Raw genomic sequence first — 27770 nt, 5'->3', positions numbered from 1 at the left:
AATTTTTACTGTGCCTGTGTTTTTACTATAAACTGCCATGAGGTCAAATATGGAACTTTTTGTTGTTGGCATCATGCCAAGTGCCTTTGGCCTACTTTAGATTTCTACATTAGGGATCCTCAACCATATCCAACAGATTTATATAATTTTGACACAATCATCACCAAGACCAAGACTAAGCAAGACTATGTCAACAGATTTCTCTCGCTTATCATAGAACTGGCTACATTCACCTGTTTCTTCTGGCTTGGGCAGCCCCTCCCTGCATTCCATAATATGCTCTCATTTCGTGTTTAAAATAAAACCTTTAGTTCAGGCTACTTTACTGAGGTGTGTACAAAATGTTACAAATACTTAATGCATGAAGTTGGAGGTCAGTATAGACCCATGAAACTATCGAAACGTCACTATCATCATCACCACACCTTATCAAACGTTTCTCTCAACTCCATTTTGTTTTGACTTTATTCCTTTTGTGGAAAAGCATTTAAGATGTTCCTTCTTAACAATGTTATTACTTTATTTGTTTGCTTGATTATTTTTGAAACAGCATCTTGCTAGGTAGCCTAGCCTGAGTCTGCCTCCTGTATACTGAGATTACAAGCGTGTGCCACTACGCTCGGCTGTCCCTAGCAAGCTGTCGGGTACATACTACCACCGCCATAGCTGGGCCCTTCACTGTGCGGCAGATCTTCACTTCTCATCTGTTTTGCAAACCTGAAATTTTATTCTTTTGGACCAACACCTCTTCATTTCACCCTCTTCCCAGTTCTAGGCAGCCACTATCCTCCCTAAAATCTTTAATGGACTAAATTGTGGCATATACTTCAGATTAAGTCAATATTATACCTCCCCCTTTTAAGCCTTTTGATTGAAGGTTTACAAAAAGACAGGTTTTAGAAGTCAGATCTCCAATCTTGATCCAATCAGGTATCTGAAAAAGGGAACAGAAAATGCGTAAGAAGCAACGTAATGTAGTTCCAAGGAAGTGTTCATGAGCCCCGAAAAACCAATCAGGAGCTGATCCGACGCAACCCCACCAGGGTCTTCATTCACCCACTCGAGCATGGGCTTACTGCTCACTGCTGACCCACAGGATGGTTCCGGTGGAGAAAAGCCCCAACACTCATGGGACAAGGTTTTATAGAAAATGAAAAGTGAGGGGTGAGTGTCTCTAGCTTGGCAAGCATCTAATTGGTGCCGGGGCTACTGTGACCTTTAACATGATGGGCTGGTACAGGGAGCCATACCGTAAACTTCATTTCTGCTTTCCTCCTGATTGGTGGTTGTTAGGAAGGGGCAGGCCTGTAACCTGAGGGTGCAGATTTGTTGGGGAATAACCTCTTGTTGGGAGGTAGCCTGGAAACTTGAGCTAGGCTCAGGTTTTATTGGGGGGTAACCTGGAAACTGGAGCTAGGTACCAGCCTACTAGTTTACTTGAGTTTAAACTTAGGTCAGGTCTTCAAAGATGGAGTCTGAACCCAAAAAAATTTGGTCTCTCAATAACATCAATACTGTCACTTCAAAACTTCCTCAAATGTTTTTCATTCAAGTAACACTTACTATCCTTACCAAGAAATCAGCTGTTCTGATAGGAATGTTCCAGAGGGCAGAACAGAATTTTAGTTCAGGGAATAATTAAATTATCTAAGTTTAAGTTAGGATTTTCCTTCAAGTAATTACAAATAAAAACACATCTATTTTTCTTCTACCGTACAGTCCACCCCCTTCCTTTGTTCCCGCCTTCTCTTTGACAGGCTAGGCAAGTATTCTACCACTGATCTACACCCCCAGCCCCAGTCATCTCAAATTCAGTTTCAAATATGTGTAAGATCATCAACACAAACACCTTTTTGGCCAGTGATATGGAGGTGCATTTGGTGTATCTGCAATGCTCCAGGCAACGACAGCAACAGATCAGAGGACAGAACTCTGGCATATTAATATTCATGGAGACTTTCTTGGGTTAATCTACATGGCATTTCCCTAAAATAGCAGTGCATTTCCCATTATTTTCAGGGAACTCCACAGAATTGTGTTCCTAGACATTCCCTTTGGACAGCATTACCACAAATGCCCCTGAAAGGATGGCAGTGAGCTGTAACTTCCCTGAAAAATGCCCCAGTGCTTGCCTTCCTGTTCCTAATAAAGGCAGGTACTTTAAAAACTCGACCTGGAAAATTGCGAGCTCACCGCTTTTGAAACCTCTAGCACCCTATCTTTATTTCACACTGCGACCAACAGTGTCACCACCAATAGTCACTTCAGGGGACATCTCTCTACAGTTACTTCCAGGCCCACGCACACACGCTCCAGTCTCTCCAGTCCAAGCTGCAGGTCCCCACTCCCAGGAGCAGCTGATCCACATCTCCTGGGCTTTAATAACCATTTCCCATTTGATCTCCTTACTTCCTGTACGTCCTCGGTTGTAAAGCATGGTCACATCATACACCTGCTGACCCTGGGGACTGTCCTGTGAAAACCTGTGCGTGTCTTACACTGGCACTCAAAGAGGCATAGATGAGAATACTGACTGCCACTAATGAGAGAAAACAACAACAACAGAACAAAACCAACTGAGAAATAGCCCAAATGCTGTCATATATTTGCATGGCAAACAATCACACAACAATGAATACCAAACAGCCGAGATATGTACACTTTACATGGATACTAATATTGAAATACTGAGTGAAAAAAAGCTGCCCAGCTTATTCCCTAAAGAATGATAAGCTTCTCTGTAAGGCAAAGGACACTGTGGTTAGGACAAAACAGCAACCAACAGATTGGGAAAAGATCTTTACCAATCCTACAACAGATAGAGGCCTTATATCCAAAATATACAAAGAACTCAAGAAGTTAGACCACAGGGAAACAAATAACCCTATTAAAAAATGGGGCTCAGAGCTAAACAAAGAATTCACAGCTGAGGAATGCCGAATGGCGGAGAAACACCTAAAGAAATGTTCAACATCTTTAGTCATAAGGGAAATGCAAATCAAAACAACCCTGAGATTTCACCTCACACCAGTGAGAATGGCTAAGATCAAAAACTCAGGGGACAACAGATGCTGGCGAGGATGTGGAGAAAGAGGAACACTCCTCCATTGTTGGTGGGATTGCAAACTGGTACAACCATTCTGGAAATCAGTCTGGAGGATCCTCAGAAAATTGGACATTGAACTGCCTGAGGATCCAGCTATACCTCTCTTGGGCATATACCCAAAAGATGCCCCAACATATAAAAAAGACACGTGCTCCACTATGTTCATTGCAGCCTTATTTATAATAGCCAGAAGCTGGAAAGAACCCAGATGCCCTTCAACAGAGGAATGGATACAGAAAATGTGGTACATCTACACAATGGAATATTACTCAGCTATCAAAAACAACGACTTTATGAAATTCGTAGGCAAATGGCTGGAACTGGAAAATATCATCCTGAGTGAGCTAACCCAAACACAGAAAGACATACATGGTATGCACTCACTGATAAGTGGCTATTAGCCCAAATGCTTGAATTACCCTAGATGCCTAGAACAAATGAAACTCAAGACAGATGATCAAAATGTGAATGGTTCACTCCTTCTTTAAAAGGGGAACAAGAATACCCTTGGCAGGGAAGAGAGAGGCAAAGATTAAAACAGAGACTGAAGGAACACCCATTCAGAGTCTGCCCCACATGTGGCCCATGCATATACAGCCATCCAATTAGACAAGATGGATGAAGCAAAGAGCAGACCGACAGGAGCCGGATGTAGATCGCTCCTGAGAGACACAGCCAGAATACAGCAAATACAGAGGCAAATACCAGCAGCAAACCACTGAACTGAGAATAGGACCCCCGTTGAAGGAATCAGAGAAAGAACTGGAAGAGCTTGAAGGGGCTCGAGACCCCATATGTACAACAATGCCAAGCAACCAGAGCTTCCAGGGACTAAGCCACTACCTAAAGACTATACATGGACTGACCCTGGACTCTGACCTCATAGGTAGCAATGAATATCCTAGTAAGAGCACCAGTGGAAGGGGAAGCCCTGGGTCCTGCTAAGACTGAACTCCCAGTGAACTAGACTGTTGGGGGGAGGGGGACAATGGGGGGAGGGTGGGGAGGGGAACACCGATAAGAAAGGGGAGGGGGGAGGGGGATGTTTGCCCGGAAACTGGGAAAGGGAATAACACTCGAAATGTATATAAGAAATACTCAAGTTAATAATAATAAAAATAAATAAAAAAAAAATAAAAAAAAAGAATGATAAGCTTCTTCTAACAGGCACAACCAGCAAAAGTGAATGGAATATTGTTTGGGTTATATATTTAGGTTACACATGCATATGAAATGCAAGCATAAAGATACCCATTATGTCTTCATGGGTGATCATTCCACTGGTCAATTAACCATCTAATTAATTACAAAAGGAAGTAATACATAGTCCAGCACTCATTAGTCCAATTTGGGATCACTAAGGTGCACTGGGAGAAAAAAAATGGCACAAAGTGCAAAGGAAGGAAACTGTGAAGTTTCCAGGTTTTAAAGAGAATCAACTACAAGGAACTAGATACCTAATATAAGTGCATCTGTTTAACCAGATATAACTGTAGGTCTGACAATCAACAATCTGGTAGACTATAGTCTCTGTTGCTGTCACAGGGAAGAGATAAGCAGGCTGGCTATGGAGACATCCTCAGCCATGCTAACTCTATGGAGTGTGCCAAGATGTGGGGTCTGTATAGGCCTTCCCTTCCCTTCTGGATACTAAAACTGAGCAAAGAAAATGTCCCTATTCTCCCCAGATGCCATGTAGCTTCTATTCAAAGTGCCTGAATCAGTGTTTTTAAGTGAGTATAAAATCATCAGAAGCTTGATCTTGCCATCCTCATTCTCCATTATGAACCTCAGATGGGCATCTTCAATTACTAACAAGTAGTGACTCTATTCAAATTATTAAATAGCGTGATAATATAACTTCTGCAGATCACCCAAGGCCTCTTCCTTTTTCTAAATGTCAAAGACACAGGGGGGGAGGGTGTTCAAGAGTTGAAAGCTGGGGGTCGGGGAAGGGACGTGACACACTTGTGATGAATTAAAAGAGAAAAGCTAAATCTTCGTCTGCTATCTGTTATCATCTGCTGCTCACACTGAAATATTCAGAATTTAATAATGTCAATCTAAAAGATTCTAAGCAACATGGAACTGAAAGGTAAAGCCCACCGGTGAAGAGAATGGCAGCATGCAAGGTTTCTTCAGAGCTTAAATGAGGTGGTAGATGGAGAGGCCACAGAACAGTGTCTGGAGCTCAGCAGGGTGTAGAGGTCATAGAACAGGGCACGGAGCTCTATAATCCTCTTCCCACACACTCCCCAAATACAGAAAGGGAGAAATGCTAAGCCCAGGACGCTGAGTCCTCTCTCCAGTTCTGACCTCTCTTTCCGATTCCATCTGCAGCTGTGAGCTGCCTTTCAGTCCTCAGAGTCACAGACCATGACTGACTAGACTCTCAAATGGGAAGGCAGATTCTGACACATGAACTGACTTTTCTTATCCATACATGGTGGTGGCAAGCAGGGTCTGGGTCACCCACTTCTCCATTCTGTGCATTTTCCTAGCTCCACACTTCTTCCAGAATGAACTGCCTTTGTCATCTGCTAAGGGACCCTTGCTCTCCTGCTCTGACTCCAGGCTTGCAAACATGCTCCACACAGCCTTCTGCCTTCGTTTACTCCCACTCTCCTTCCTTTAGATCTATGTGGTACCAACCACCCATGTCTGTCCTTTACAATGTGTCCTTCATTTGCTTATTTGTAGTGTGTGGTGTGTGTGTGGTGTGGTGTGTATGCATGTGTATGGTGTGTGTGTATATGTGTGGTATGTGTGTGCGGTATATGTATGTGTATGGTGTGTGTGTATGTGTGTGGTATGTGTGTGCATGTATGTGTATGTGTTGTGTGTGCATGTATGTGTGTGTTGTATTGTGTATGGTGTGTGTATGTGTGTGTGTTGTGTGTGCATGTATGTGTGTGTGTTGTGTGTGCATGTATGTGTGTGTTGTATTGTGTATGGTGTGTGTATGTGTATGTATGTATATATGTGTATATGCGTGGTATGTGTGTAGTGTGTGGTATGTGTGTATGTATCCATGTATATATGGTGTGTGTAGTATGTGTGTGTATATATGTATGTGTGTGTGGTGTGCATAAGGTATATGTGTGTGATGTGTGTATGTATGGTTTGTGTGTAGTGTCTGTGGGATGTATGTATATATGTATGTATGTGCATGGTATATGTGTATATGTATGTGTGTAGCATGTGTGTAGCATGTGTGGTATATGTATTTTTGTATGTGTGTTGTGTGTGTGTCTAGTATGTGTATATATATGGTGTGTGTGGTTGTGTGTGGTATGTGAATATGTGTGTGGTATGTGTGTGGTATGTGTGTGGTATGTGTGTGTAGTGTGTGTAGTGTGTGTAGTGTATGTATGTATGTATGTATGTATGTATGTATGTATGTTGTGTGGGTGTCTGGTATGTGTTTTATATGGTGTGTGTGGTTGTGTGTGGTATGCATATATGTGTGAATGGTGTGTTATGTGTGTATGAGGAGGGCACATGTGTGAAGGTCAGAGAACAAGCCTGTAGAGATGGCTCTCTCCCTCCACTTTCACATGGGTTCCCAGCTTAAGTTCAGTTGCCAGGCTGGCACAGCACTGAGCATCTCCCTTCCCCTACCCCCTGCTTTCCGATTCACCTTCACAGCCTAAGTCTAGAACCTCATGACCTCAAACCAGATCAGTGATGCACCTGGGTCTCTTTCACCCTCACAACCACCCAACCCAAACAATATGACCACTTCAACCACCCCAAATCTGAGTCTTGCAAAGGCACCTGCAAGAAACTAATCCAGTGTCAAGAGCTACAACTGAGTCATGTTAGCATATGCATCTAGGGAACACAATGACAAAGGACCCAGGAGTAGTGTGGGCATAGACACCGAAGAGCAGACCCATGGCAGCCAGGAAGAATGAAGGTGGCACAGACAAAGCCTTAGCAGTGTGTTCCTCTGCAGTTCTGCCTTAACTCCTTGGGCAAGCCAATGTCTGCACAGCAGCAAACACCCCTGAGGAAAGTGATAAGAAATAACCTGTCTGTAGAGGGGCTTGAGAGCTCATTCATCAGAAATCTATGTCTAATGAACAGGAAACCAGAAAACTGACCCAGGTGTAGAAGAATTCAAGACCACCCTGGAGGGCTCTGAATTGAGCAGTATGGAAACCCAACTAGAAATGCCATCCACAATACTCAAGTTACTCCTGTAATTTTATTTGACTTTCTAAGTCCTGGAAATGATGGCCTTTATCACCAAGAAAGGAAAGATATTAGAGTTAAAGAACAAGAGCATTTCCAATAAAACTTAAACTTCCCTCTCAAGGAAGGACTTGCCCCATCATTTAAGACTACAACTGAGCATGTGAAATGTTCTCGCCTTCCTAAGTACTGGTGAACGAAGTCACTCATTAGCACTTCAAAAGTTTTAGGTTTTCTCCTCAAAATAACAATTTGGGTATTAAGTTATGTCTGAAGACTCTTTTCAGCTGTAAATTTCTGTGGTTCAAAGTAATTGGTGTAGAGTATTTGCCCAGCACATGCAAAGCCATAGGTCTCAGTCCCAGATCCACAAAGGGAGTGGGAAGGGCTCCAGAATAGGCTGTTTTAAAAACACGACTCTTGTTAAACTTAGAAACTGAAAACTATAAATGATGATTCCATTCTATGGATGGTGATGTCTGTGAAACTTAAAAATTCCTTGGTTCACAACGCCCATCAAAAATCGTGTCTTGGTTTTGGGCAGTGAAGATTCACAAATGTGGAAACTGTAAATGCACACCCCCCCCCCCAAAACACACACACACACACACACACACACACACACACACACACACACCAAAAACCCCCTAACAACCTACAATGGCGCTCCTGCCATTCCCAAGCTCCAGCTATTCACAAAGCTCTATTGAATCATCTGAGCATCAGTCTTCCGTGACAGACAGGAGCCGGTGAATTTCCTGCCGCCAGCAGGCGACTGCGCCCATCTAAGAGGGCAGGCCTGGCGCTGACCTACCTCCCTGTCTCCGCGCCACAGTCGCTGCTCCGCCACCGGGAAGCCGGTCTCAGCGAAGATGCGCTCCTTGAGGTCCCGCCCGGTTGCGGTGGCCCGCACCGCCACGGTCCTGCAGCCCACGCAGCCGCGGAGCACGGTCACGCGGACCCACCTGCGACAGGCAAAGGGACGGTCAGCGGGGTTCGCGCGCGGCCGGCCTGCCCGCCCTCCCTCCCGGGGTCTCATCACCTGTCCCCCATGGCGGGCTTCCCAGGCCTCCTCCTCACGCCCAGCCCCGCTGCTCCGAGAGGCCCGCCACTGGCCCTGAGGCGGGGATCCTCATGGCAGAGGCCTGTTCCGCCGCAGCGCTCTGCCGCAGCCCGCAGAAGGGCAGAGGAAGGCGCTGCTGGGGAGGAGGAGCGAGCTCTAGCGCGCCGCGCGCTCAGGGCTGTAAAGGGCCATCCAGGCGTCGCCCGCAGGCATGCGCAGCCCCGGGACCGTTATCTGGGGAGCAGCCCTTCCGCGTAGCCACGCCTTCCTAGACGCGCCCTAAAAGCTGCTACTGTTCTTGGAGGAGCCTCAGGCCCCGCCTCGGCTCCGCCTCTCTCCTGGATGCCAAAGGACGGTCCCGCCCCCTCCTCAGGCCACGCCTTCCTCTGACACACCTCGCAGACTGCGGCTGTTCTAAGGAGACTCAAGCCCTGCCTCGACCCCGCCCCGTTCCCGGGAGGCTAAGGACCGCCCTGCGCCGGCGCCAAGCCACGCCCCTCCCAGGAGAGGCTGTCTATTGCTAGGATCCTTGCTTGGGTCTGGCTTTTGCCTCTCCTTCTCTCCCAGGCTATTCACTCAGGAGCAGCACCAACGGCTCCCTCTAGGCCACACCTCTCCCGAACTCTCCACACAGGAGTGCAAAGAGCAGCTTGATCTACCTTACCTAACTATACTGAGGAGCTGCACTACCCCAAAAGCTACGCCTCACCCAGATACCTTCTTCCACTTAACTTCCCTCAGATACTGATGAAAATAGCAAAACAAACTCATCTATTACAGCAACGCAAAAGCCACACAGTGTTAATAGTAAATGCCTGTTACTTGACATATTCTCCTGGAATAAAAACGCCATTTTAGAGTTAACCCTAAAAACGATATTAATTACCACTTCTCTTGTCTCCCTTCCATATAGTCAGAATTCATCATTAGGAGTAAAAACTATCCTGAGAGCTCTTTAGGAGACCATAATCTTAGTCAATCTTTACTTTCGCAGTTGGAAGGGATCAGTTTCATCAATTAGAGGAAAATACAGAAACTCAGTAAAAAGATCCTGCCTAGAAACCCCGGTAGACAAATACTTGATTTTTAAATCAGATAAGCCTGTACAAGTGAATGCATCAGGATATCAACAAATAGGAAAAAACATGGAATTTTGTCTATGAAGTCAGATTCTCCCCATCCCAAGCTCCTCCCAAACTCCATGCTTAGCACCTGTGATGTGACATGTACCACATGTACCATGACGAATCTCCAGGTTAAAAGTCTTTAGAGTTCAGGATGCACCCCTATTCCTCTGCCTTCCCATAAGGTCTTTCTCTGAGCACCAAGCAGGATGTCGTCACAATAGAACCCAGGCAAAGAGTGGAAACCCTGAAAGGGAGGGATGACCTCAGCCATCAGGCATGCCACAGAGAGGCAGAGTCAGCCTACAAGGAGGCTGATCAGAAACAGCTTTGAACCTCTAGAGCAGACTGCCTTTGGGACACATCTCACAATGTCATTACTCACGGGAAACGCTACTGTATCCCAACTGGCTACATTCCTGAATGACAAGGACACCCAAGGAGTGAGACAACGTATCCTAAGCAACTGTTTGAATAGACACGGGGTTGCAATTTTACCAGATAGAATTCTGGACATGAACATGCTGGTGGTTACCCAATATCATGACTGTAATACCACAGAACTGCAGTATTCAAAAATGATTCTGAGGTTCTCCTACGTGTACCGGCATATTAAAATATCTTTTCCATTTTGTTTGCTGAGACAAAGCATGGGGCGGTTCTGAAGTATTGGGATTGTTCTGCCTCTGCCTCCTAAGTGCTAGGATAGGCTACATGGTCATATAGTGAGCTGGTTTCCCCCCTTTCTTTCCCAATATTTTTAGGTAGCACAGAGACACTAAAGGAAGTTGATAAGAACAGCTGTCAAGGTTTGGAGGCAGAAACATGAAAGGCAGGCGGCAGGGCAGTGACCACATGAGTCCTCTTACAATGGTTTTCTATTACATATTGACTGGCAGGTAGCAATAAGATACAAAAGACTGCAAAGATAAACTTGAGCAGCTAGCAGGTGACTAGGACAAAGTGGCAAAGTAGCAACAGGATAATCATTAGTCTATTTGTGTGGGGTGGGGGTTCTACTTTCTGTACTCGCAAGGTCTTATTGTTTGTTTGTTTGTTTGTTTGTTTGAGACAGAGTCTTACCATGTATCCCTGGCTGGCCTAGAATTTACTACATAAACCTAGATGGCTTTGAACTCATTAAAGGTATGCACCACCACACCTTGCAATATGTCTTACACCTAAATAAATGACATGGCTATTTTGACAGAAGCCATCAATAAATAAATGAGTTCATTCGGGGCTGGGAAGATGGATCAGTGGGTAAAGTGCTTGCCATGTATGTGTGAGGATCTGAACTAGTACTCCCCACCCCTGCACATAAAAGGCACTTCCTGGTTTCTGTAATCAGGAAGGCAGGGGCTGAGTGGAGCTAGACAGATCTCTGAGGTTACTGGTCAGCCAGTCTAATCAACCAGTGATCTCCAAGTTCAGTGCAGAGACCTTTTCTCAAAACAACATGAAGAAATAAAGGATGAAAACAAGCCACACATCCGTGCACATATGCACATGCATGGACATGGGCCATGCATATTCTACTGAGGGGGATCCATCTTTAGTGAGGATCTTCATGAATCTGATGTATCCTGAAAACCGTGCAGCTTGGAAACAATAAAGACTGACTCTGCGCTGCGAGCTCCTCCCATGCAGGAGACATAGTGCTGGTGGGGATCGTGAAGCACCATATTTTAATAAACAATGAAAGTAACTAAAGCAGCCAATTTTATGCTTACATTCCAAGGAAGGGAAAGAAACAATAAGCAAGTAGACACATTACTAATGTCAGGTAGCAAGACACGCCACTGTCCACAGTGAAGGTGAGTGCTTGAACTGTTCCACTCTGAGAGAAAACCTTAATTAGAGGCTTGAAGAAAATGAAGTGGAGCTTACATAGCTCCATGCATTGAAGAAAGGGACCCAGAGACAACATACATGACGCTTGTTTTCACATCCACATTGTAAGAAACAGGAAGAAAAGGTGAAAAGTAAAGAAAGAATAAAGGACAGGAAGCACAGAAGGAGGAAGAAGGGAAGGAGGAGGAAGGGAAGAGAAAATGAAAGAAAAGGATAAAAGGGGAGAGGAACAGGGTGAGGGAAAAAAGAGAAGTGGGAAAGAGGGAGGCTTAAATGGAGGGGAGAAAGAGAGAGGGAGGGAGGGAAAGGAAGGTGGAAATAAAGAAAATGAGGAAGAGAAGAATAGAGAGGAAAGAAGAGAAAGGATGGGGAGGGGAGGAAAGGGTGAAGAAAGGAAGGAAGGAGAAGAAAGGAGTAAGTAAGAAAAGAGAAGAGAACGAGGGAGGGAGGAACTGGGAAGGAAGAGAAGGATGATGAAGGAAAAGGGGAGAGTGTGGGAGAAAGGAGGAGGAAAGAGGGAAAGAAGAGAGAGGGAGAGGAGGAAGAAAGGAAGAGAAAAAGAGGGCTAAGAGGAAAGGGGGAAGAAGAGAGAGAGAAGTGAAGGAAAGGTGAGAGAGGAGAAAAAAGGGAAGAAAGAAGGAGAGGAGGAGGAAGGAAGAAGAACTAGCAGAGAAAAAGGAAGGAAAGAAAAGGAGAAGCAAGATGAAGGAGGGGAAGAGGGGAAAATGGACTGAATGGACAGAGGGAAGGAATAGAAAGAATGGAAAGGAAAAGGAGAAAGAGGAAGAGAAGGAGGTGTAGGAGAAATGGAAGGGAGGGGAGTAATGAATGAAAGAGGAAGGAAAGAAAAAAAGAAAAGGATGGATGAGGAAAGGATCTTAGTCACTGTGGACTGTAGTGGAGGAGACACCATGACCAAGGCCACTTGAGAGAGCATTTAATTGGGAGAGGGATTGCTTACAGTTTCATTGGGTGAGTCCATGAACATCATGGAGGCATCATGGAGGGGAGCAAGGCAGCAGGCAAGTAGGCATGGCACTGGTACAGTAGCTGAGCGCCCACATCTGGTCCACAAGCAGGAGGTGGGTGAGCTTGGAGTGTGGTCAGAGTGAGGGACAGAGAGAGACTAAGGTCTCATATTGGCTTTTAAAACCTCAAAGCCCACCCCCAGTGACACACTTCTTCCAACAAGCCACACCTCCTAATCCTTCCTGTGCTGGCTAACCTTGTGTCAGCTTGACGCACAAACTGGAATTATTTGAAAAGAGAGAACCTTAATTGAGAAAATGCCTCCATAAGATCTATATGATATTTTCTTGATTAGTGATTGATGGGCGAGGGCCCAGCCTATTGTACGTAGTGCTATTTCTGGGCTGTGGTCCTGGGTTCTATAAGAAAGCTAGCCAAGCAAGCCAGCAAGCAGCACCTCTCCATGGCCTCTGCATCAGCTCGTGCCTCTTGGTTCCTGCCCTGCTTGAGTTCCAGTCCTGTCTTCCTTTGGGGATGAAGAGTGATGTAGAAGTGTAAGCCAAATAAACCCTTTCCTCCCTGTCTTAGCTAGGGTTTTCATTGCTATGAAGAGACACTGTGACCAAGGCAACTCTTAAGTGGACAACATGTAGTTGGGGCTGGCTTACAGGTTTAGAGGTTCAGTCCATTATCATTAAGGCAGGAGCCTGGCAGTGCCCAGGTGGGTATGGCACAGGAGGAGCTGAGAGTTCTACATTGATCTGAAAGTTGCTGGAGAAGACTGTCTTCTAGGCAGCTAGGAGAAAGGTCTCAATGCAAAAGTGACACACTTCCGAATCCAACAAGGCCACACCTACTCCAACAGGGCCTACTTCTCTGAACCTCCTAATAGTGCCACTCCCTGGGCCAAGCATATTCAAACCACCACACTCCCCAACTTGCTTTTTTGGCCATGGTGTTTCATTACAGCAATAAAAACCCTAACTAAGACATTTCCTAAAGAGTTCCACTAACTAGGGACCAAGAATTTAAACATATGAGCCCATGGGGACAATTCTTATTCAAACCACCACAAGAAAGGGAGGAGAGAGACAGAGGAAGAGGCAGAAAAAAATGAAAGGGTGAGAGGGAGGGAGGGAGGAAAAACAAAACTGCAAGAAGAAGGAGGGAAAGAATGAAGGAAGGGGGAAAGAACAGGATTTTTTAAAGGGAGGCAGAGGAAGAAATGGAGATAACAGGAAAAGGAGGAGAGAGAAGGAAAAGGCCATGGGGGAGGAAAACAGGAAGGAAATGGATGAAGGCTAAAAGTAGAGGAAATAATGGATAGAAAGAAGGAAGGGGGAGGAGGGGAGAGGTGGAAAGAAAAAAGTGGAGGGAGGTAAATTGGAGGCAGAAAGAGACAAAAAGGATGGAGGGAAATGAGGGAGAATGGGAGATGGGGAGATAAAGGGATGGATGAAGAGAAGGGAGGGGAGGAAGAGAAAAGGGAAGGGGAGATGGGAGGAAGGAAAGAAGAGAACAAAGGAGTAAGGAAGGAAGGGTGCAGGAAGAAGAAATGAAAGGGGAAATGTGGAGATTAAAGTAAGGGAGAGGTCAGAGAAGGGGTTGAGGGAAAAGGGACTAGGGAAAGGATAGGAGGATTGAAAGGGGAAGGGAGTGAAAAGGGGGATTCAAAGGGAGGGGTGGTGGTAGAAGGTTAGGGGCTGGAAATGTAAGTGAGAAGGAAAGAAGGAAGGGAATAGACAAAAAGGAAACGATGGGCAAGGAAGGGGAGAGACTGAAGGAAAGGCCATCCAGAGACTGCCCCACCTGGGGATCCATCCCACATGCAGCCACCAAACCCAGACACCATTGCTGAAGCCAAGAAAAGCACACAGGAGTCTGATACAGCTGTCTCCTGAGAGGCTCTGCCAGATCCTTGAAGTCTGATGCTTGAAGGCAACCATCTTGATCACAGAGACCCCAGTGGAGGAGTTAGGGGAAGGACTAAGAAGGAGATGAAAGGGCTCAGTGGGAGGGGAGGCCCTTGGTCCTGTGAGAGCTCGATGCCCCAGTGTAGGGGAATGCCAGGGCAGTGAGGTAGGAGTGGGTAGGTGGGTGGGGGAGCACCCTCACAGAAGCAGGGTAAGGGGGATAGGATAGGGGCTTTGCAGAGGGGAAACCAACCAGGAAAGGGTATAACATTTGAAATGTAAATAAATAAAATATCAAAAAAGAGGAAGGGGTGAGAGAAGAAAAGGAAATGAAACACAGAGAGAAAAAGAATGGTGGAGTGGGAAAAAAGAGCATTGAGAAATAAGAGGGAGAGAGTATGAAGAGGGTTATGAAGAAAGAGGGGAAGGAAGGAGAAAGGGAGAAAAGAAGCCAGGAAAGAACAGGAGATGGGAAAAAAAGGAAGGAATATGTGAGGGAGGGGAAAGGCAGGAAGAAGAGCAGAGGGAGGGAGGAAAGGGGAGAGGATGTGGGGAAAAGGACAGGAGGTAAATGGGAGGAAGGGGAAAGGGAGGGGAAGTGGAAAAGGGTAGGGAGAGAGAGAAAGGAAGGAGAGGACTGGAAGGGCAAAGAGGCAGAAAAGAGAGAGGGGTGGTAATGGGAAGGAGGGGAAACAGAAATGGAATAAGAAAGGGAGGGACAGAGAAAAAAGGAAGAAGGGGGGAGGGAAGAGGAAGGGAAACAATGGAAGACAGAAAGGGAGGGAAGGGAAGGGGAGGAGAAGGAGGGGGAGGGAAGAAGAAGGAAACTATGGAAGACAGGGAAGGGGAAAAGATAATGGAAGAAGGAGAGGGGCAGGGAAAGGTGAGGGAGGGAAGATGGAGAAGGGGATAGAGAAAATACAAATGGGAGGGAAAGAAAAGAGGGAAGGAGGGAAGGGGAAGGAATGAAAGGAAGGTAGGCAAGGAAAGTGGGGGTTGAGAAGAAAGGAGAGAAAGGGGAAGGAGAAAGGGGCTGGGAAGGGAAATGGGAGGGGCATGGGAAGGGGGAGAAGGAAGAAGGGTGTCCTACTTAGATTTTATCAACTTGCCTCAAGCCAGTATCATCTGCAAAGAGGGAACTTCAGATGAGAAAAAGCCTCCATCTGATTGGCCCCTTAGGGAAACCTACTGGGCTGAGAGATTAGGAGGGAGGAAACAAGGAGGAATAAAATGCCCAGAAAACTTGGAAAAAACAAGTTTAAATATTTGTATTTCTTCTGCTTGGAATGAGGAGGAGAGCCACTCCCAGGATGCCGAGGGTCTGTGAGTTGAGTCCTGCGGCTTGTCTTCCCAGTAGAGAACCATCGCCTCTTCCCCTCACCAATTAGGCAGAGACAAAAATAGAGCCGATCATTGCTCCTTTGCTTAGTGAGTCGGCACGAGGCTATTACCTGAAAATTAAAGTGAGGGTGTTCTAGAAACTGACTCTGCATGGTAAAGGCTTGTCTTGCAAGCCTAATGACAAGTGTGATCCCCAGAGCCTGTGTTAAAGAGAGACAGCCCCACAACATTGTCCTCTGGAATCCACACAGAGTGCGGGACATACACTCCGCACACACAAAATAGTATTCATTTGAAGTATGGGTATCCCTCAAAGTCCTCAGAACAAGTGAAAGGTGTAAGCCATGTAGACAAAGGAAATGACCTTTAAGATAAGGATCAGCACATGTGAAACCATGGTGACCAAGAACCCACCAGGGAGGGAAACCTGCAGCAGCGCAGCTCTGCCTCAGAAATTAAGACATTGATCATGTGTCACATGACCAACAATAGCTGCAAGGTAAGCAGAGGACACGATAGCTTTTCAAGCCTTTGTAGCAGATGGTTTTATCAAGAGGCGACGGGGAACGATGGCTAAATCTTCTGACTGTGCCATCTACAGTGCTGCAGTGGATGGGAAAACTCGGGGGAGAGTACATTCAAAGTGTCAGCAAGAATGTCAGAAAGCAGTAACCGGAAAACCGTCAAACCTGCTTAGTAACATAAAACACATTTTCAAAGGCGTAGGGGAGGGAGGACATTTCATGCAGGTGACTTTATCTCACGTTGGCAAATCATGTCTTTCAAACCCTTCTCCTAGAATGACAGTCTTGAGACCACTTTTAAAACATTGTCTCAATTCTAGAACTAGAACAAACCCAGCCAAAGGCATATGGTCCAACCTCCCATCTCCTTCAAAGATCACCTCTCCTCACTCAGGCCATCTCTACCTGGGGAGGAGGCAGCTGTCTCACTGGCCAGAGCTGGAGAGCTGGAAAGGGAAGGGTAAGGCTGCCCTGCCTAGCCAAGATAAATACCATTGAGATATGAGCAAAGTAACAGAAAATGTCTGAATTGATTAGGCTGCTCTGATATGCATGCCCTCTGTGAAGAGAACCAAAGCTCTGAGGACACCTTTTGAAAAAAGCACTAAGATGTTACTGGTAACTTTGGAAACATGGGTTCCCCAAGGCCAAGGGCAAAGGAATGACTTTTCCATACAAGGGAAATTATGAATAGCCACTCCTGTTCATTCTACTTAATTTGGCTCCTTATATAACCTCTGCTTAAAGTACATAAAATTGAGGTGACAATCATATCAGAATCCATTTGTGATGGTTGGCATATGCTTGGCCCAGGGAGTGGCACTATTAGAAGGTGTGGTCTTGTTGGAGGAAGTGTGTCACTGTGGAGGTGGGCTTGGAGACCCTCCTCCTAGCTGCCTGAGGGTGCTCAGTCTGTTCCTGGCTGCCTTCGAGTGAAGATGTAGAACTCTCAGCTCCTCCTGCACCATGTGTGCCTGGATGCTGCCATGTTCCTGCCTTGATGATAATGGACTGAACCTCTGAACCTGTAAGCCAGTCCCGATTAAATGTTGTCCTTTATAAAACTTACATTGGTCACGGTGTCTGCTCACAGCAGTAAGACCCTAACTAAGACACCCATCCACTACAAATTTGTTGCACAGTGAGACAGCTATTCCCACTCGTCAACTTGACTATATCTGGAACGGACTGCAATCCAGAGATGGAGGGACACCTGTGATCCAGATCTTGAGGCTGGAAGACACAGGCTTCTGATCTGGATCTTGACATGGGACGATACACGCTTTTGATCTGGATCTTGAGGCATAGTGGCCCTGGCAAGGTGGGACATACCTATAAACAGCTTAGGTGTTTGTCCTCTGGAAACACCTTTACTCTGGGACACATCTTCTGCTGGAGGCCTACAGAAGGACAATGGCAGAAGGAAGGCTTCCTTCTTCTCTGCCTGCTTGCACTTGCTTGCCAGCACATCTGTTGGAACCTACTTCTTCAGGTTTCCGGCTTATCCAGAAGACCAGCAGAAACACCCGCCTCATGGGACCAGCAACTACTAGATTCTTGGACTTCCCATTCATAGCTGCCCATTGTTGAGTTAGTTGGACTGCAGACTGTAAGTCATTTCAATAAATTCCCTTAATATATAGAGACATCCCATAAGTTCTGTGACTCTAGAGATCCTGACTGATACAGAGTATCTAATTTTCAGCATGCTTCAAGTTTCTTTACAGGATATGACATTTCATATCCAGTACAAATCTCTGTGTGGAAAATCTCTCCACAGTCAAACTACCTTCTTAATTGAGGAATTCTTCAAACTGGTGTGTATTCCTGTGTAATATTGGTTTTTAAGTATGCATTACTTGACAAAACAAGAAGGGAGGATTTGGTTTTGGGTCACACTGTGAGGTTACAGTCTATCACAGAAGGGAAGGCACTGTGGTAGCTGGTCACATTGCATCCACAAGCAGGAAGCAGAGACAAATGAATGCTGGCATTCTGCTGGCTTCCCCCTTTCCTGCTTTTTATTCAGCCCAGGACTCCAGCCCACAGGAAGGTACCATCCATGCTCACGGTGGGTCTCCATTACTCTGGTGAATATCTCTACAAACACTGTCACAGATGCACCCAGACGCATTCCACATCCATTCAAATTGACAATGAAGACAAACCAAGCACGATGTCTCTTTAGGAGGAACAATTCCATGGGTGTTTGTTCCTACAAGACAGCTTGTGTGCATGAGATTGTATGTATACAAGTGTGTGTGCGCTTTGGTATGTGGTATATGGTGATTGCTGCTTTAAAACAAAACAAAACACACTGTAAGCCTTTTGGACTCTAGGCCATTGTGAACTGTTAAAATTGATAGAAGCCAAATGCAGGACCAACAGCCAGACGATAGGTCATCAGTAGCAGATGCGGTTTATACGTGTGACTGAGAAGAGCCCACATGGATGCCTTGACAGCAAGGCAGGGCTCGGCGCTACCCAGTTCCCTGAGTGGTATTTCATCTTGGCCGGTGTGAAGTTATGCATCTGACTTCTCGGCCTTCTTCTTTCCATCCCCCCAGGTCTACCTTCCTTGTTTGACCACTCTTCATTACTGCTTTCCATCAGTCTCCTGCTCTTCAGGAACCAAGAAGGGCTCTCTTCTCTCAGGCAGGCTGGGCCCCTGCCAGGTTTTCCTCTGCACTGGCCTGTGACTTGCCAACACCTTCCCTCTGCCTTCCCACTGCCCGCCCATTCCCCATCTGTGCCACACTCAGCACTGTCAGCCTCTCTTTTTCTGCCCACAGCACTTTCTAGATGAATACTCAGATATAAATGCCCACCCGGACAAACAATTTTGAGTTCATGTGACTCCATGCAAAACTGTCTGGCAATCTAATGTCCACACAAAAGCATGACTGAGAACTGCAGGGGTTGGCATTTGGGGTCTTTAGGAAGATGTGGCTTCAGAGAAAAGCCAGTGTGGACTATCACTCAGAACCACTGTCAACAACCTGACCGATCCTACGGTCTTGGTCAATTGCTGCTTCATACCAGCTTGCTCTTCCCAGACTGAGCATTGTCCCACCCCACCCCAGCTTTCTGATCTCAGTCTACCAAGGTCACCACATTTGGCATTTGAAGTCTCAAATACCAAAGCACAGGTATTCACCCAGGTCTTCACATGGCTCCTCCACCTTTGGGCCTTTCCCACTCCCTCACCGACTTCTGTCTACACCTAGGCACCATTCTTTGACTGACAGTCCGAAAGCTGCCTCTACTGCTCTATAAAAACAGCAACACCCTTAATGCAGCCCCACTCTCCCCCAAAGTTTCCTTGAATTGCCTTATCCCCGCTCTCGTAGCTACCCTCAGATGTGCATTCATCTTTTTTGTTTACCTCATCCACAAGGTTGCTCTGTGTTCCCCAGAGCGACGCTGACATGTTCAAGTCTAAGTGCTCCCTTTCCAAGCACTGGAGGGAGAGGGGGCAGGTGACAAGGCCTGATGTGCCACAGAGCCTCAGTCTGCTTGAGGTTGCCACCCACAGAACACCACAAGCAGGATGAACTGAACTATGTGCCCCTCCTGGTACTGAGGACTTGGAGTTCTAGGTCAAAGTGCATGTAAGAAAGGTCGCATCCCTGCATCTCTTCCTAGCTTAGCCACATAGCCTCTTTGCCCTGTCTGTGACCTGCTTGTGAGGGTACCAATACCATCATGGATCCCCACCCTTACAAACTCATCTGATCCGAATTACCCTGTTAAAATACCTTACCTTTGAATGCTACCGAGGCTGGCAAGTATCAGAAAAGCTTAGTTACCTGGGACTCACGCGCACACATGTGACTGACTTAAAGTCACATGTGTTAAGCCACATGATTGACTTAAACAATGGAAATAAGTAATTCCCCTTAGCAACCTATTCGAACATGCTTCTGGATGTATCTGGGATTAGGAGACATTGGGCAGATCTGACCTAAACGGGTTTGAGAATTGAGGTGGTTTGAATATGCTTGGTCCAGGGAGCTGCTCTATTTGGAGGTGTGGCCTTGTTGGAGTAGGTGTGGCCTTGTTGGAGTAGGTGTGGCCTTGTTGGAGTAGGTGTGGCATAGCTGTCTGGAAGCCAGTCTTTTGTCGCTTTTGGATGAAGATGTAGAACTCTCAGTTCCACCACTCCCACATCTCCCTGCACACTGCCATGCTCCCACCTTGATGATAATGGACTGAACCTGTAAGCCAGCCTCAATTAAATGTTGTCCTTTATAAGAGTTGCCTTGGTCATTGTGTCTCTTCACAGTAGTAAACCCTAACCAAGACAAGGGATACATATTCAGGAAGGCAAATCATGTCTTCTGAATGAATCTTAGGAAAATCTCTTTGCCATCATATGCCTATAACAGGTGTACACAGATAATTAAAATCAGATGCATCATGGGAAGGGATATGCACAGTAGAAGAGAAAAAGGCTATATAACCCAAACTGCCAATCAAAACAGAATCACCGCAGCTACACTCCTAACAGTCAACTCCTTGTCTTGGACCCTGAGAAAGAAATTCTCAGTAATATCCAAGGCCCTGAGTCTTCTCCCAGGCTCAGTGCCTTTCCTGGCAGTGTGTCTAAAGTTATGCTTTCCTGTCGCTCTCAATAAAATGTCTTGCTGTCCCCCTGTGTCTCTGTCTTTCTGTCTCTCTGTGTGTCTCTGTCTATCTTTGTCTATCTGTCTGTCTCTCCCAAACCCCCTGTGTACGTTTCAATTCTCTAAATAACGCACCAAGACTCTGCAAGCCCCAAATCCAGCCAGTGACCTCCAATGACACCATTGCCTTGAAGGTTCAGCTGAGAAACACATGAACTGTAAGGCGACACAAACATGACGTCAGTCCACAGCATCAGAAATGCTCAATTTAAACATGGCTGCACAACTAGCTGAATTACCCCTGACTACTGCCCACACGCTGTGCCTCTGCACACAGCATGCTGGGAGTCTGCGTCGCTGGATCCCTCCTCCCCTCAAGGGCCTCCCCTCCAGTTGGAAGATCATAAACCGCAAGAGTTGTGTGAATTACTGAACCCATAAAGATGACTTTGAAAACATTTCACCAAGTTAAAAAAAAATCCAGTCATGAATGACCACATACTGTATGGCTGCATTTGTTTACCTGTCCAGCGTTGGTAGATTCATATAGACCAAAAGCAGAGGGGTGATTGCCAGAGACTATGGGGAGTGGAAATGACTTGTGGATGCTCATTAGTTTGGGACTCCTTTGCAGGGTGGCAAATGTATTCTAGAGTTAGAGGGTGGCAATAGTTTTTGCAATATTGTGATAGTCTAAAAAAAGCAACCTATATGCGTTAAAATGATATGTTTCATAGGGTGAATAATATTTGAAAGAATTAAACTCCATAGCTGTTGTGAAAGAAAAGTCTGCCCCCATCTGCCCCCAGGTTACTATGTGTAGGATCCCTCTGCGAGCAAAACACTCTAACTTAGTTGCACTGGCTTTTCTACGGGACTCAGTGGTTGCTGCTGTTGTCGTCGTCGTCGTTTTGGTGCAGTGTTTGTTTGTTTGCCTGTTTTAGCTGTCTTTCAAAATCCTCAGTCCACAACCAGAATAGTCACCCACAGATGCCCTCGCTCTCTCATGCACACAAAGCAACTCCAGCTGCTTCCATCAGCACACGGGTCCTTTCCCTCCTGTGTCCTGCTTCCCCATGGCTTCCTCTCCTCATTCTGTGCTGGACCCAGGACATCTAGTTGCCAAGTTTTTCTCCATAACCTTTGCATACTCTCCTTCCTCTGCTCTCAGTCCTTCCAATCCAATGCATTGTCCTTGCGGGGGATGCCTGGCGCTTCAGGAGGCATTGCCCAGTATGTCTCACCCCCTCTTCAGCACGCGTGCATCGCAGACTCAGCAGGCCCAGAGGACCTGGGTAGAGATCACCCAGCAGGCCACACTCGCTCCCCGGGAAGCCTGACAGGGGCCGAACTTCCCTTGCCCTTGTGCTCATGTAGGCAGAGTCAGATACGGTTTATTTTTAGTGTCATTAAGCATGCCTTGAGAAATGAGGTCATGTTTCTGAGTTCGCATTCCTGCCTTTTCTACTTCCAAAGAGGGGCATTATGGATTCCCTGGAGTGCTGCAAAGTCACCTCAAAATAGGATGGTCCAGACTTCACATGAGGCTTCTGACTCCACCATTAATTTTAATGAGAGCCGGGTGTTTAGATGCCAAAAATCCTGAAAGGCAGCTCTGCCAAAGTAAGACTAACCAGTAACAGCCTTGTAGACCTACCACCGCCATTAAGTGATACAGGGCACTTTGCATTAGAAGGGAAAGCCATGACTCAAAGCCCCCAGACTTTGTGAGCTGACACATCTTGTGCCCACGTGTGGTTTTTGAATTTATGACGGATGCTGATTAAACTTCCTCTTTTGCAATTATTATAGGAAATGCAGGACTGTGGTGAGTTGGCTTCAGAAGAATAGAGTGAGCTGGCTGTAGCAGGAATGTGTCCAAATGAACAGTATACGATAAGAGAGGCTCAGACCAAGGCAGGTCACAGAAAAGTCCTTCCATCACAAAACGGATGAGACAGCACAATGTAGAAAAAAGAGGATAGGCTGAGAAGCCCACAGCTGCCCTCCTGTAGCCTTTTCTCTGTTGCCATGCTTCATGATCACACTGCTTCCCAAGGAACGTGACCAAGTGGGTGGCAGGCTCCCTGCTCTTCTCCCCCTGGGCCTCTTCCTTCCCTCCTCTCTGGCTTGATCATCAAGCAATCGAGATTAATATAAAAGTAGGCAAGAGGGTCTTGAGAGCCTTACACCCATTATCATCTCAGCTTGGCATCTTTCCCATTGTGCTTTGCTTTTCCCCCCAGTGCCGTCCCCCCCTCCCGTTCTGATGAGCTCAGTAAACAGGACCTATGGGTGCTGGGAAACCTAGGATGGTGGTGATCCTAGCACCATCCCTGCTTGTGCAGGGGAAATCGACAAATATGACCAACAGAACTGCCCCACAAGGGCAGGTGCCGATGTCATGGAAACCGGCGTAATCAGCAGCCGCTCTTCAGTGTGCGGAGGGTGTCTTCCACTGACTCGGCTGCCCCGAGCCAACAGCAACTGTCCTAAAGGTCGGCTTGCATCTGAAGAGCTCTTTTCTTCTTCTTCCCTTATTGTTTCTTCCCAAGCACACTTCAGAGCAACATCTGGGTATCATATTTTGTCATTGGTTCTGCAGTGTCCCCATCAAGACCAGGCTCCAGTTCCTCTATTTCCCTCCTGCTCAGGGGCAAAGTATCTCTTCAGAATGGCTCTGGCCTTCCCTTCTAGGCCTGTGTGTGTGTATTTGCAGGCCTGTGTGTGCACATGTGCATTTATAATTGGAGTTGATTTTCCCCCTCTATTGGGTTAGAGGGGGTGTCTGCTAGCAGCACTGGTGGCATTAAATCACTGTACATGGGAAGACAACAGTCACCTCTCCCAAAAATGTTTGCACATTAATGGGGGATTTTAATGTCTGCTACTGTGTGGAACGTGGGGCTCATATCTTGGAAGGTTTCTGCCCCGTTGCCTCTGAAACCACACTGTGGAGTGGTTCAATTTCAGCAGCAGTTGAAGGAAGAGACCGAAAGGAAGGCCCTGTGAGAGCGAACAGCGCCCACTGTCAATCTGAGCGCTCAGACAGTGCACATCAGACCTTCCTATTCACTCTCAAAATGCTACCCCAGTCCCTGGCAACCAGGTATTCACATTTGCAGTCGACAAAAGAGACAGCAATAATCGGAACCATTCTCGTTTTTAATCACTGACCACCCAATACATTCTGAATCCTCCACACTGTCATATTTAATAACCAGAAAGCCCTGCAAGGAGGCGCTATTGTCCACAGTCATATCTAAAGCCTGGCATCTGGGAGAGTGAGTGTGAGGAAACGTGGAGCCTGGATTGGTCGGTGTCTCCTGTGCCATTGTGTGTCTTCTACTTTGAAGTGACACTCTACTTAGGTTGTCGGAGACCATAGTCAGTGTTCTCTGGGGACAGTGTTCTTCAGAGACAGCAGTACCCAAAGTTCTCACCTAACGGCTACAAGGACAGTTTAAATTCCCAAGAACATGGTGCTTTTAGAGTCTGGCTGGATATAGAAGCCCTCATGTATGCAATAGAAAACATGACTACAGTTTATGTTGAGGTTTGGCCTGTTCTGTGTATTGTCACGCTAAGTGTGGGGAGTTCAGAGGGGATTAAAAAATTACCACTCCACACATCCCTGAGGGCCGGCCAATTGGAGTTAAGTGCAGCCCAGATGAAGCATAGTAATAACCCGGGGCTATCAATAGGAAGTGGATTTGAATAGCATAGAGGGTAGGTATCTGCTCAGTGCTAGTGCTAATCAAGGCTTACTATAAATATAAATGTCGTGCGTGTCTTTTATCCAGGAACTGATTGATTCGAGGTGGGTAGAAGCCCGGAATTCAGATTAAATGTTTCCTACAACAGTTTATGTCTTAAAAGAAATACTTGGGACTAGAACTGTTTGAGATCTGGGGTTGTTCCAATTTTGTAATATGTGTGCACATATAAGGAGTTATTTTGGGAAGAGACCTGAGTTTAGACAGGAATTTGTGATTCGGATGCGTCTTATACACGTAGCCTAAAGGTAATTTTACACAATGATTTTTAGCACACCTTCCTCTGTAATGCTCCATCCAAGACCTTGAAAAAAAAAGGGTTTTTGAGCATTTTAGGATTTTATACTTCTGTGATTTGATTTCATCAACTTATGCCAACTGTGTAGGATACATGTACGAATAGAAATTACAAAGCAGATATTCAGCAAACATTTTGTAATCATCTATACCTAAAACCTCTTACAAGTGCCCATGTCTACTGAGCTAAGCTACTTGTCTAAAAACACACCCTCTCCTGCTTTGCTTTGAAATATCAGAGAGGACCTCAAGAGTATGATTTGGTTAAATATTCTCTAGTCAGAAATCACTGAGAAATGTAAACTTTATTTAAAAAATGCAAGGTACTAGTTTTTGTCATCTTTTTAAATTTCTTGCTTATGAGATTTTTACTGTTGGTGTAGGAGGGGCTTCTTTTCATTACTACGGATCAAGCCCAGGGCCTTATGGGAGACACAGGCCTGCTGCTATGCTACACCTTCATCCCAGCTACAGATTATTTAAAATAATACATCCATGTTTGGCTTGTACTATTTCTAAACATCTGGGGTTGTCAAGAAGCAGATCAAGGGTTCCTATGCTGTGTCTTCCTATCCCATTGTTACAATGGCTTGGGACAGGAAATTGTGGAAATCACACACCCGGAAATACAGAGCCGGGGAATAACAGGTCTGGAGAAGAGGGGAGCACGTGCCGCCCCTCCCTCACATAGCTGAGGGTCTAGACAGCGCATGCCTGTGCCACCTCAGCTGTTACAGACACCGGCAGCATCCACTAGAGAAGAAGCCAGGTAGGAATGGGGGGAGAAGGGGCAGCTATTTTTTATTTTAAGGAAAACTGGGGATGAGTTCATAAAAACCAGGATGGCTGTGTCTTTCAGTACCACTCCACTCAAACAGAAGCACCCACCATTTACTCGCTTCCAGAACTATTTCTCTTCAGGCTCTAAGTGCTCACATTACATAGATATAAAATGGGAAGTTATCTATCATCTCACTAGCGATTAAGATAAATAAAAGTGTATTTTATTCAAAACTCATTAAAAAACCTGTCATTGTCCACTATTTTCTTAATTATTATAAATATAACTATTGAGTGATTTACACAAAGTACCCATCAACAAAAATCACTCAGAGAAAAAGAATATAGCTCAGATTTTGTTTGCTTAACAGGACTCTTCGGAAACACCCTAAACGTTTCTTTCTGCTTTTTTGCATATGGCTGATGTTAAGACTAGGCAGGGTAATGGTTTGGTGCAGTGATACAGCTTATGAGTAGGGTCCCTGCAGTTCATTTGGGGACAGCTGGATCCAGAGAATGCTGTCTGTAAGCATGATGTGCAACTTAACCTAATGATTAACTCTATAGCTGATGTTTTAACATGTCTACATAAGCAACAAATGTTAAAACTCCTTAGAAAGATTTTTAAAAACGTGAATGTTTGTCACTTCATTTTCACTGTTTAAAACTAAGAAGAAACAACTAGCAACCAGGCATAGTTTAATCAACCAGCCGACTGGCCCACGGTGTCTCCTAGAGAATCTACCTCACAGTCGTGGCCTGGCTAAGGAGCTGTAGTTTCACACCCTTCAGGCTTCCCTAAGGGATTGTCAGTGAACACCAGGGAAGAGAGGAGGGAAGGATGCCAGAGCTGGAAGAGGGGAAGGAGTGAATGGGAGGAGTGTGGTGGTCACAACATCATGGCTGCACTCAGGAACACACCGTGGCTACCCACACAAGGTCAGGCCAACAAAGTCAGTCACATTCCAAAAGGAAGCACGAACTGAGTTGGGGTGGTGGTCCATGCCCTTAATCCCACCATCAGGAGGCAGGGACAGCCAGAGCTCTGCTCCTAACCACCTCAACACAATCTGAGCTCCAAGCCAGCTAAGGCTACACAGCGAGATGCTGTGTCAACAAAACAAGACAAAACAAAACAAAAACAACAACAACAAAAAAAGGAAAGTAAAAGAAAGAAGTACTTACTGGACTCAGTGGGTTTCAACAACACTTAAAAGAGGACAGGAAGGTGAAGAGAGAACATGAGTCCAGGGGGAATGAGTAGAGGAGTTGGGAGTGGCCATGACCAAGATACATTGTATACATTGTATACATGTGTGAAACTATCAAAGCAAAGTTTAACTAGATGATTCTCTGAGTGTTTTTGTCTTCTAGTGACTCTGGTCAGTAGGCTGAAGAAAGGACAGTTGCTGTCTTTCTGAGTTTAGAAAGAACCAATTCTATATAACTACCCTAGTCAAACAAACAGAACAATAGCAAAAACCTTGCCCCTCACTGGCTGCAGCTCTCGGGAGAGTTGGTCAGCATCAGTAAAGCTGGCCCCAAGCATGTGAGCAAGGAAGAGCTGTCTACTCAACATCCAAGGAAGACGGTAAAACAAGCTCCCTGTGCTACTTTCCTGGTCGTAATGACAGAGTACTTGACAGAGGCTACTGAAGGGAGGGTCTATTCTGGCTCAGGGTTTCAGACAGGCAAGGCTGGAGTGTGTAGTAGCTGCTCACACGGCAACAGACCAAAATGAAGGGACTCAGGCGGGAACCAGCAGCAGGCAAAGCTTTCAGTGACTGACTGTAGCTCCCCACTTCTTTCTGAGCCACCATCCTAGAGGTTCCATAACTTCCCGGAACAGCGCCACCAGCTGAGGCCAGGTATCCAAACACATGAGGTAATGGTGGGGACTGAGCATTTACACGGCAGCTCCCTGTTAATGACAAGGAGCCATGAGGCAGGTGAACAGAAGCTCAACTGTGCGGAATCACGGGTCCAACTCAACAGAATTGTCAGGATGGTTTTTCTCACAATGACGGAGGTCAGATTCATGTCTGCACCACGACAAACGGCAAAGCAGAGAGTCAAAGCAAGCAGAGGCAGCTTGGCTTACGCTGGTCCACCATGCTCTTCCCCTCACAGAGATGGAAGGGGACTTCCAGGGAGCTTGTTTTGCACTGTTTGGACGTGGCTGTTTCTAAGGCAAAGGGGAG

The 27770-nt window shown here is 46.1% G+C and overlaps 1 protein-coding gene across 8 annotated transcripts in view; it reads right to left on the bottom strand.

Annotated features, from left to right (window-relative positions):
• The window catches only part of Sacs (sacsin molecular chaperone), an 84567-nt gene that overhangs the window by 35994 nt on the left and 20803 nt on the right, over nucleotides 1–27770 (bottom strand). For 6 of the 8 annotated variants that reach the window (XM_006252167.5, XM_063274276.1, XM_063274275.1 and 3 more), the window contains exons 3-4: nucleotides 8118–8268; nucleotides 850–934 (exon numbers count right to left, since the gene is read on the bottom strand). In XM_006252167.5, the coding sequence (XP_006252229.1) occupies nucleotides 850–934; nucleotides 8118–8268 (236 nt within the window). Of the gene's footprint in view, nucleotides 1–849; nucleotides 935–8117; nucleotides 8269–8345; nucleotides 10798–27770 lie in introns of those variants that run through there. The other 2 variants (XM_063274273.1, NM_001427721.1) reach the window with 2 other exon arrangements.

The sequence above is a fragment of the Rattus norvegicus genome, chromosome 15 (genome assembly GCF_036323735.1).
Source record: "Rattus norvegicus strain BN/NHsdMcwi chromosome 15, GRCr8, whole genome shotgun sequence".
NCBI lineage: Eukaryota > Metazoa > Chordata > Mammalia > Rodentia > Muridae > Rattus > Rattus norvegicus.
This window is presented reverse-complemented; position numbering and strand designations above follow the sequence as displayed.